The sequence below is a fragment of the Humulus lupulus genome, chromosome 7 (assembly GCF_963169125.1).
Source record: "Humulus lupulus chromosome 7, drHumLupu1.1, whole genome shotgun sequence".
Classification (NCBI taxonomy): domain Eukaryota; kingdom Viridiplantae; phylum Streptophyta; class Magnoliopsida; order Rosales; family Cannabaceae; genus Humulus; species Humulus lupulus.
Genome location: NC_084799.1, coordinates 61,237,137 through 61,249,703, shown reverse-complemented (window position 1 = coordinate 61,249,703; position 12,567 = coordinate 61,237,137). Strand labels below are relative to the sequence as shown.

Sequence of the window (12,567 nt, the reverse complement as noted above, 5' to 3'; positions counted from 1 at the left end):
TCTACTGTCAATTAGCAACAAAAACTAGCAAGAAACTTAAATTTAAAATCTACTTATAATATTTAATATTATATTAAACATATAATATATAATATCTTGTTGTGACTCCTAAATTAAAAAACTAGAACAAACATAAACTTAAACAAAAATAAATAAATTATTTAATTAAAATATGATATTTATTTGAGATTTATATGACATTAATATAAATTTAATAAAAATAATTAATAAATTTTATAAATAAAACTAAATAAACGTGCATATTGCACGTTGTTTGTATCTAGTATATAAATAATTATGTATATTGTAATTATTTAAGACTACTTACAAATTTTCAAGAATCTCTAAATAATTTTAAGGCGTTGAAATTTGGATACAAATAGTTTGTTACATATGCATGTTTTTTTATACGTGTGTAAAATAATTAGTTTGAAATTATGTTTATCATAAATTATGGAGAATTTTCTCAAAAATGATAAAATATGTTAAATAACTACAGCGTCCACGGTATTATAAATAAATTTTACTTGCAACTTATCTAAAAAATACTGGAGATAAATGGAGATGACGATGTTACCATCATATGATTGAATGATGACCACACGTGAGTCGTTACTTATATAAAAGTTGGGCTGACAAATTCACAAAGTGGGGAAAGTTAATGCATTATTACTTTTTAATTTATACATTATTACTCTTCATGTAATCCGAACATTTTATATTACGTCGATACATAAATTTTACTGCATGTCATTAAGCTGTTTAGCTTAGCAGTATATATAACTTGGTCTTTAAATGGAAAAACAAAACAATAAATTAATAAGCAATCAAGCTGTAGCACTTAAGTAACTATTAATTAAGAGCATCGATCTCTTGCTTGAACTTAGGCATGGCTAGCCTTGGAAGAGAGACCAATATTCCAACTCCACCTTTCAATGAAGGATCAGATTTTGGAGCAGGCAAGAAGGTGCACAAATCCACTGACCCAAAACAGTCCCATGGCAATGATGTCACATTCTCTATCTTCCAACCTGACCCGAACTCATCCGAAACCAACCCCAAATTCCTCCAATCAGTCAAGGCCATGAGTGCTCCAGTAGCTTTAATCTTTGGATTATCACCGTTAGCTAGTTTCGTCTCACAAATATCAATGGATTTTTTGATGTAGTTGTTGTCCAAAACGTCCTTCTTCTTCTCCTTTATCATATTCACGATTTCAGAGAGAGATTTCTCTTCGAGTTCTCTGCCCGTGAGTTCTACTGCAGAAGTTAGAAAGGCATTCCCATAATACCCTTCTGGTAGAGGAGGGTCTATGAGCTTCCTCAGCCCTGTAGCGAAGTACAGACAAGTTTTCCCGTCATGGTTGAGCTCTAAGGCTCTCAACCTGGCTTTCCAAACGAAGGCTGCGAATATTTCGAACGTAGTAACATTACTGGGAGCGCCACCACTGATGATCTCCTCTTTCAGTCTCTTCATGCTCTCACTCTTTATGTAAAAGATCTCGTCCACAATGTCGGAAGAGGGTATGTAAGGTGATTTGGCAGGAGAACACGTGTTGAGCTTGAGAGGCTCCTTGATGGGTGTCCCCACAAGTCTCTCTCTTTCCCATACGGGCTTCACCGAGAGCTCTTTGCCTTTGGAGAGCTCAGCCAATGCCTTGAAGATCTGAGCGGCTCCGAACCCATCGGAGACCATGTGAGATATCCCGAACCCAATGGTGAAACCCCCGCAAGCGAATCGAGTGACTTGTAGGACGAAAGGGCAGTCGCTCGTGGGAGAAGGGAAGACGAAGTTCTTGGCCATCTCGAAGTCGATGTCGTCCAAGTAGTTGAGTGAGGAAAGACGACAATTGGCCGTGGCAACCAAAAAGGGCACGCCAGTTGAGTTGCAAGTCAGCTGAAGCCTTCCGTCGTGGTCTAGTCGTTTGAGTCTTCCGGCTAGAGGGTAGTAATAGACGAGAGCGTCGGAGAGAGCTTGCTTGATCATCTCAGCTGGGTCGACGCCATTAGTATCATCTTCGGCCTTGTATACGTAGATTGCTTTGGAGAAGCATTCAAGGTTGGCCTCGTTGTCAAGAGTGGACAAAGACAGAACTTCTGAAGGTGTGGCTTTGGATGGCTTCACAAGTTCAACTTCGTTCTTCACAACCGAAAATTCAGTCGTGTTGAGCTGAGGAGCCATGTCGCACTATTACTATATTGAAATGTTGAAAGAAAAATGGCTAAGAAGATGGAGAGTTAAACAGAACAGTCGTAATATCAAATTTTTTATGATTTAACTTTGAAAGAGAAGAGTAGTGATTTATTTGAGAGGCTGCTATCGTATTTATAGTATCGGTTTTACAAGCGTGCGTGTTTTTTAAATTTGGTTGGTGACTTCGGTGAGCTTAAACTAGTTATAATCTGTTACTGTCAAAGAGAATAATGTATATATATATTTTTTTAATATATAAGTCCCCACCAACCCAAACTTCAGTAGTCAATTATGGTTGGAAACATATTGAAGTGAGTTGAAACGTGTTATTAAGAAAAGGGCTCCCTATTATTTTAACAAAGAATAATTATATTGCTTTATTAGCTAAATTATTTATTTAATTTCATCATCTAAAATGTTCTACTTTTACACTTATTTAAAAAACGAAAAATAAAAAAAACATGTGATACTTTTTTGTGTGTGCTGGAAGCATTTGATGTGAGGTCGGACATAGCAGGAGTGGGAATGAGAACGTGGAAGATTGCTATTTGTGTTGAATAGGGTTGAGTTGTTCTATCTGATTATTAATTTCTAGGAAAGTCGGATCCATTTGCCCTTAATTTGACTAGTCCAATACTACTTAAAGCCACCACAATTTTGAATGATTTATATATTGAATTCAATAGATTCTACCACAAATTTTGCGTCTACACGATTAAAATGAATGACTATCTGATTAACTTAGTCTATTAATACTGAAAATGTTGACAAATAATTTCTTATTTAAAGCAAGAATATGATTTTTCTCTTTCCTAAATTTTGAACAATTTGGTTTTTGCTTCGTATATATTATTTTATTATTTTTAAGGTTGGTTGTTTTTTCTGAATATAAATTAGGAAATAGCCAACTGGTGGGGACTAGTTTTTATGGGCCCGCAGTTAAGACTTCTGGGCATGGAGGCAGTTTTTAATTGGGAACTTTCAAATGTTAGACCAAATTTTAGGTAGAATCACAACATCGTTCAGTATATATAACTCTACCCAAAAATATGAGAGGGAAGAGTACTGTTTGAGACTAAGTACTACTACCTAAATAAGAGCCTCACAAGTCAAGATTCAGGTACGTGCCATACATATGATAATGTTATACATCTATCTTGAAACGAAAATGCACATGATCAATGGAGATTTCATAAAGCAGTTGAGAGCTAATTCAAATCAGATTAAAAAACATTAGCCCTTTGGGCCAGAAAGTGGTTAGCAAAACTTGTGTTCCTGTAAAAAAAAGTGAAGGTTAGTTGGTGTGTTACATGAATTTATAGATATATAATATATATATTTTTGTATAAGATTCATTGGTCAAATTTAATTAAGTTGTTGCCCAAAAACATTAAAAAGATATATATATATACTACTTTAATTTTAATCATTAACTATAGATATTTTTAGTGCATAGATAAACTACAAACCTAATTTTTTTATATGACGGTATATAATGTAGTTACATGAGACTTTCCACAAATTTTTAAGAAATTCCGAATCATTTAGATGTTAAAATCTAAGTTTAAACAATTTGTTGCAAGTGTATTTATTTTAATATTTATTTAAGCGTGCAAAAAGGTTGTTTAAATCCTTATTTCGACATTATTAATTATCCAGAATTTTCTAAAAATTTGTGAGAAGTCTCATGTAACTACATTATATACTGTCATGTAAAAAAAAATAATGTTTCAACTTATCCGTATCCAAAAAATACTAAAATTACATATGTGGTTAGTGATTGTCCCAATTTTGATAAATGTATAATTTGCTAAGTTAAACTGTTCTCAAATAACTCGTGTGTATATATATATATATGGTCTCTATTCCCTACTGTATGTACTGTGTGTAATTCTGACTCTGCATGGAGTTGTTCTAACCTCTTCACTCAGTTGTAAATTCTCATCATTTACCAAGAAAAACAAAGTCTTGGGATCTACGATTTCTTATTTTTTATTTTGCAGTAGCGTATATTTGTGTTGTGTTGTGTTTTTTTTTTTTTTGAACAAGTATTTGTGTTTTAGTTGCACATTTGTTACTGAAAATAATTTTGGTTTACATTAGTTATTTTCTATTAGCTTGAAAATATATAATAGTGAAAACTTACGTCGGGATTATTTGTATATATTTCAAATTTTTTTATGGGTGCCTAAGGAACCCAACAATAGACAGACTAAATTTATGTCAAATATTAGTGTTTTATTTTTGTTTAAAAGGAAAAGCATTTCATTTAATGGGATGCTAATGATGTTCATGTTTAATTTAAACGGTTTATATTCTTTAATTTTTACTAAATTAGACCTTATGTTTTTTTATATAAATTGCTAAATGAAATCAATGATAACATTTAACCTAATTCTAGTCTACTTATTGCTAAGATTCTATATCTATATAATGAGACCTTTGAAGAGATGAGGTGGCACCTCTCTTTCTATTTTTCTATTTTATTTAATTTTTGGTTTTGTCTAATTTTTTATTTATAAAAAATATATTTAATTAACAATTATAAAACATTTTTATAGTTTCATGTGATTTACAAATTATTGTGGGGACTATACATTTATGGTATAAGTAAAGTACTATTTATTGACATTAATTTGTCTAAAATTTAGTATTTTTTTCCAATGAGTCACTACACCAAAATATTGATTTTTTGACATTTGAAAATGTGACTATTGTATGTTTTTAGTAACATTTACACTTTTTGTGACATTTGCAACAAATGTAAGATATGCCAATGTGAGTAAAAACTAGTGACATTTTCAAATGTAACAATAGTATTTTTTTAATGACATTTAAAAATGTCACTAAATAATAATTAATAGCATTCTCAAATGTCACTATATTATTTATTATAATAAATTTTATATTTATTTTTTATATTAAAAATAATTTTAGTGACATTTTAATAAATGTTACTAAACTAAAAATGTTATTAGAGTATTTTTTAATATATTTAAAAGAATATTAAGTACATATTTGATAATTAATTCTTGCGTTTTATTTTTCAAGTATTGAAGATGTTTTTTATTCTGTCGATTTCTAAAGACAATTAAGGTTCCAGATAGATATGTTGCCAACATTTCTAGATGTGTTGATGTAAGCAAAAGAAAAATTTATGGGCTCAAAAGTCACAATTTTCATATCATTATGACTCAATTACTACCACTAGCACTGAGGGGAATATCGAGTGCGCATGTTCGTCTACATCTAACTCTTTTAAGCAACTATTTTCACATGATGTATTCAAAAGTTGCTCTACCACAAGATTTTATGCAACTTGAACAACAAATATCTATCATTCTTTGTAATCTTGAAAAATTATTTCCCCCTGCATTTTTTGATATAATGGTTCATTTGGTGATACACTTAGCATATGAGGCAAGAATTGCTGGACCATCAGTTTACCGTTGCATGTACCCTATTGAAAGGTAAAAATCTTGATTGATTTTCATTTTATTTAACTGTAAGAAGTTTCAATATTTTTTCTAATATTTATATGAATAAATATAGGTACTTGTCTAAATTAAAGTCATATGTTCGAAACAAAAGCAAACCGGAAGGTTGTATTGCTGAAGGATATTTAGCTGATAAATGTTTAACATTTTGCTCAAGATATATGGAAGGTGTGGAGACAAAATTTAATTGCAAGCCTGGAAATTACAGTAATGTGGAACCAAATGGAGAAACACTGCCTATTTTCCAAACGACAGGTCGACATTTGGGCAAAATAGATACTAAGAATTTAGATGAGGATACTAAAGTTAAGGCACATCGATATGTGTTATTTAATTGCAATATCGTAGAATTATTTATTGAGTAAGTGTTATTTATTATATCTCCAATAATAATAAAAATGTGAAACATCATATAAATATGACTAAAGCTAACTTATTTTGTAGGGTACATCGAAATATGATTGCACAACAAAACTCTCGTCAAACAACCATGACCGTAGATCAGATTCATAGCCAATCATTTCCTTCATGGTTTGCAAAAAAGGTAAGGTTTTTTAATAATTTTTGCATCAAATTAATGAGCAAAACACATATTGAGTGCACTTATTACATTTTTTCAAATCAGGTAGAAGAATTATATGATAATGTGGATGATCGAGTTTCTGAAGATTTACGTTGTTTGGCAAAATGTCCAAACAATATTTTCATTCGATTTAAAAGATATCTAATAAACGGTTTCAGGTTTCACACAAAAGAAATCGAAAAGAACTTAAGAACTCAAAATAGTGGAGTTATTATGACTGCCAAGACTCAAAGTTTCACAAGTAGTAGGGACTCAAATCCTGTTTTCGGAGAGGTTACTTTTTATGGAATATTAACTGATATTATAGAACTAGATTATTCTTTGGGAAATCGTGTTGTGTTATTTAAGTGTGATTGGATTTCAAGAAGTAGCATTAAAAAAGAGAAGGATTGCACAAGAGTCAACTTTTCAAAATTGATGCGTGAAGATGAGCCATTTATACTAGCTTCTCAAGCAGAACAGGTAATGTATGTGGAAGACCTCAAACATAATGGATGGCATGTTGCTTTAAAAATCAATCCTAGAGATTATTATAATATGAGTGTGCAATCACACGATGAGAATGTGGAGTCTTATTTGCAAACTGAAGTTTGTAGCACAACTATTGATGTTGTAGATGGAGAGAGTAGTTTGGTTAGGGAAGATATGCAAGACATAACCATTGATACATTAGTGTCGTTTGATACAGATGAGATGGATAAAGAAACTTAGGGATTGTAATTTTTTTTTTCTTATTCATACTTTGCATAAATTCCAGAATTTTATTTGTCTTAATAATTTTTATGGAGTTCAATTGCATGTATTAAAAAAAAATTATTATAATCATGTGCTAATATTTATAGTTATTTTTCATTTATGAAATTAATTAGGCCTAAAAGAATAAATTACATTTAAACTCTTAATCTAAATTTGTAAAATAAAAAAAAATAACAAATTAAAAGAAAATAATTATTAAATTAAAAATGGCAACATTTCATTTCACTAGTAACACTTTTGAAATGTCACTAAAAATATTTATTTAAGTAACATTTTAAAATGTCACTAAATCTAATATTTTGTGACATTTTTGCAATGCCTCTATTAATATATTCTAGTGACATTTTTTGAATGCTACTAAAACTATATATTCACAAATTAGTAACATTTTTTTTATCAAATGTCACTAAATCATATAAATAGTGCCACTATTTAAAATGTCATGTATTCTTAATAAAGTAACATTTTTGCCAAATGTCACTAAAATACTATTATTGTGACATTTTTTGACAAATGTCACTAATTAAAATGTTACTAATTGTAATTTTTGGTGTAGTGAGTGATTGATTTAACTCAATACTCCAAAATAGTATTATTTTTTGGACATCAAATTTATATGAATTTATCTATATCTTGTATATATCTATATAAATGAGAGCTTTGAAGAGTCTATTAATAGTTATATTTTTTTAAAACATCAAATGTATATTAATATGTAATATATTATTTATATATTTAATTTTTGTAGTATATATTTTTACATATTTATATAATATCAATATATAATATATTATTTATATATTTATTTTTTGTAGTATATATTTTTACATATTTATATAAAAGAGAGTTTTAAGGAGGTGAGATGGCATCATTTTCTTCTATTCTTCTTTTTATTCTAATTTGTTATTTTTTCAAATTTTTTATTTAATATTCATTCAAATAAATAATTAATTAACTGTTAAAGAATTTCTATAGTCTCACATTGTTTACAAACTATTATGAGTGTTTTTTAAATTGTTAATATTTTCTTTTGTTAAATAAAAAAAATAGAAAAATAACATATTATGAGAAATAAATAAATCATATATTATTGATTCTAGTAAATAACCTTACTTTCATATAGCTCTCATTTATATAAATATAGATAAATTATATAAAAAAAATTCAATATATAATATAAATTTTACAAATTTAAATTATATAAAAATATATATTACAAAAATTAGATATATTAAATATTAATATATATTTAACGAAGTAAAAAAAAATCAATCACTTATAAAAAAAATAGTTATATTTGGATGAATCAATATGAATGATATTATATACTAAAAACCATCGTCATCATCTCTTCATCCAAATTCTAGTTCCATCTTCTAGTGTGCTATATATATATATATATATATATAAGAAATGTTAGGTGTCTCCAAACTATAAGGTATAAGGGGATTATTACTGGTGCAATATAATATTAAATCTCGTTAGCTATTTAAATTTAATAACAACACCCATATATATATATAAATATATATATATATATATTTATATATGCATATGGAATTTTCGGCCAATGAAGCCACAAAAGCCTTTATTTGACTATGACCAAACCAAAATAGTCAACAGTTTCAGATTTGGCATTCTTGTGTTCCTACAAAGTTCCCTTCACACAATCGTCCCTCCACCAAATCTCAAAGCTCTGGCAAGTTTATTACACTGTCAACAACTCAAACAGAGTTCTTTTATATTTTCATAAGTACTATTAGTTCAGTCGATGTAATAATTATTTATATCTTGTGTGGAAGACCAAAACTAGTTGGTGCGGGTAATTACCAACTTATAAACCTCAACTGCTAAATATATTAAAGAAAATTAGTTTGAAGAATATTGAATGGTACAATGGTACATAACGCTTGCACCGCGTAGTCTATTTTATTATTATAAAATATATATTTTAATATTTTTTTGGGAGATTGTGTGGTAGGGATTATTTTTCATCCTACTCGTACAACATGCATTTTCTATGGACACGTGAGAGCTTTTTCACCACAATTTTTTGTCATGATGATGTTCATTATATAACGAACCTCCTGCAGTTTTTTGAGAAATTCTTAATAATTAAAGTGTCAAAAACAAAGTTAAAAAAGCTTGTTGTACGTGCTTTTATTTAATAATATTATTATTATTTTTATACGCCTTGCATGATTTTTTATAAAAAATCTAAATTATGTACAGAAAAATTTATGTTTTGTGTAAGGGTTATTTTGGGTGAGTACTTGTTTGAACCATTTATTTATAAAAATTAACTCTTAGATATCGTGTTTTGTCAAAATGTTAAAATTATGATTAGATCGATCGATTATTTGAACACTGTATTTTGGCCGATTTCCTATTTTGACCTTTTATTTTTAAAAATTAACCTTTGGACTATGTATTTATTCAAAAGGTTTAGAATTCTTTATAAAAAAGGGTCAACATTGGTTCACACCATTTTGAACCTTATATTTTAGCCCATTATCTGTTGGGACCCTTTTTTTTTTTTTTTTAAAGAATTAACTTGTGAAGATCATGTTTTGTTAAAAGATTAAAAATAGGAATATATACATCTATTATTTGAACACTATATTTTGGCCGATTACCCGTTTTGACCCTTTATTTTTAAAAATTAACCTTTGGATCATGTATTTATTCAAAAAGTTAGAAATTCTTTATAAAAAGTAAACCATATTAATATATATAATTTATATTTCCTATAAGGGTTCATAGCATTTTGAACATTGTGTTTTAGTTGATTACCTGTTTTGACCCTTTATTTTTTATAATTAACTTGTGGACCTTGTGTTTTTCAAAAGGCAAAATAAATAAATATATAGATAGATTATTTGAACCATATGTATTCTGGTTGATTAGAAAAGTAAAATAAAAAATGAGAAAAAATTATGTTTATTATTATATTTATATTTATAGTTTAATTAAAAAGCTTTTGCAATTAAATATCTAATCAAATTTTATTTTAAATTATATATCGTTTAAATAAAAAGTTTAAATAAATTAAATTATATATATTGTTAAGATATATTTTTGTAAAACTATTTACGTTTAAATAAAAAGCACAAATAATCAAAATGTCTTGTGTTACTATTTTTATTTTTAGAGAATAAACCAAAATTATAAATGTTACATTAAATAAAATAGTATATATAATATGTTAGTAATTTTCAATATCACAATAATCATTTACATTAAATAAAATAATATATATAAATATAAATGATTTATATATACCATCTAAGTTTTTGAAGAAATATATATATATATATGAGATTTTTTATAAGAAACAAAAATATGTCAATATATATAGGGTTTATACATTTTTAGACCCTGTGTTTTGACAAATTATTTTTTAGACCCTGTGTTTTGTAAAATGGTTCAAATACGGCCCTAAACCTGATTTTGATTAACAAAAAAATTGAATATAACAACACAGTTCTTAGGCAGAATGACTGTATTTTTGTTCTGAGTTGTTAGTTTGATGAATAATTTGTGATTTAAGTTCAAAAAACTTTCATCAAAATCGGTTTTAGGGGTCTATTTGAACTATTTTAGAAAACACAGGGTCCAAAAAGTAATTTGTCAAAACACAAGGTCCAAACAAGTAATGAGCAAAAACACAGAGTCTAAAAAGACATAAACTCATATATATATATATATACGATTGAGAGAATAGAAAATTAATTATTAATAAATATCTTTTTTAAATTCAAATTGAAATGTGTTATCATATATATATATATATACAAATTTTAATATGTTATTATATATATATATATATAAACATTTTAGTTATATATATAAGATTTGAATATTTTAGTAGAATAAAAAATAGTTTTTTAGGAAACGAAGAATAAAAAAATAAGAAAATAGATAGAGTGGTTTGGAGAGATTTTAGAGTATCACATTATGTCCTTACGACTCTCTTTTATGTAAAAATATATATTTACAGTAAATGTAAATTAACATATATATATTACATTTTCAAATATTAAACACTGGGATCTAAATAAATAATTACTTCAAAAAAATTTAATGCATGTAGAAGTTACTATCAAAGTAAAGGGTATGTCATATTTCTTGTACAAATTTGGATTGAACATTTCCCGTAACTTTCCCCGCTAAGTAATATTTGATGTGACTGAACTATACATGAAATTTTACAAAATGTTGACGCTGTTTTTCGTCAACTTAATTATGTAGAGTAATTAAACAATTAGGAAGGAAGAAAAGAATGGAAATAGATTTTTAACGTGGTTCAGCAGTTAGAATCTGTCTACGTGAACGAGTCACTTTTATTAACTTGTCTCTGTTTAAAGCTTCAAGAAGGAGCAATTTCACAGAGCGTTTTTCAGTACCAAGTTGTGCGTGAGTACAAATGACCAAATCCGTGATATTTATAAACCTGGTTACAAGAATATATTCCCACAAGTTTAGGGAAGTTACAACATATATTCAAATTTAAATTGAAAGAAATATTTGAATAATAATGTGATTAAAATGCCTTATTTAAATAAAGATCCCATAAAAATAGGGATTCAATACATGGTTTAATCTAATCCTTAAGAAATAGGAATTTCCTAACAAATTTTCCGTGTGTATGTTTAATGCGTCCTCGAGGTTGATTAATGTTTCAATGCGCTTTTGAGATCACTCGTAGCCTCGAGCTCACCATTCCAATTGTTGAAACCTCCTTGCCTGATCAGTTTTTCAAACTCATCTCTTTTAGGAGATTGATACCTCTGAGCCTACCACTCATGCTCGAGCCATGATGTTGTAGCTCTGGAACTTCGTGACAATTTGTACAAGTATTGTACGCCCTGAAAATCAACCCGTACCCTGTTAAGGTAGCTCGGGTACAGCGGGCTAGCAAAAAGCTATAATTAATGTGCCACGTGTTCACCTTTCATATGAGGAAATTCGGTACGATTCCCTAGACAAATAGCTCGAACTGGTGAGTTCAAAGCAGCATACTTCCTAGAACCATTTGTGTAATATAGCATCAAAAGGCACGAGCTGACATTACGATAAGCTCGTGGTATGCCAGGGGTCTGACGTACCCTAGGATCTTTATAAAGTTGACCACGCAATATAAGCATGCGTAAATAGACATCACATGTCTGTTTACTCCCGAATTCCCGGATACGCAATATAAACGTGCATGATCAGACGGCACACGCCTAATTTAGCCCATGCGATCCATGATCTATTTTACCTAATGATTAGACCAGACTTCAATATAAAATGTAAATGTTAATCATCAGTGTCACAGGGATGATGTGAGGGATCAAGTGATCACGGGATGACCCCAACACCTACCCAGGGATCATTCTCCTATAAATACCAAGACCTTGAATAGAAAAGGGGTTGGGTTTTTTCTGTAGTGCAAATACTCTGTAAGAATAGAAAGAGATATACAACAATAATATGGACTCGTGGACTAGGGGATTTTAACCTCCAAACCACGTAAAAAGGAACGAGTATCTTACT

At 28.8% G+C, this 12,567-nt stretch overlaps 1 protein-coding gene across 1 annotated transcript; it reads right to left on the bottom strand.

The window, feature by feature from the left end:
* Window positions 1–649: 649 nt before the first annotated feature.
* Window positions 650–2,304, bottom strand: LOC133792779 (spermidine sinapoyl-CoA acyltransferase-like). The gene has a single exon (XM_062230723.1). The coding sequence runs from the start codon at window positions 2,179–2,181 to the stop codon at window positions 853–855; it is 1,329 nt and encodes a 442-aa protein (XP_062086707.1). The 5' UTR covers window positions 2,182–2,304; the 3' UTR covers window positions 650–852.
* Between the last annotated feature and the right edge of the window lie 10,263 nt (window positions 2,305–12,567).

Excerpts from the sequence above, each read along its gene's own strand:
- LOC133792779 (XM_062230723.1), bottom strand. The coding sequence starts at position 2,181 with ATGGCTCCTCAGCTCAACACGACTGAATTTTCGGTTGTGAAGAACGAA.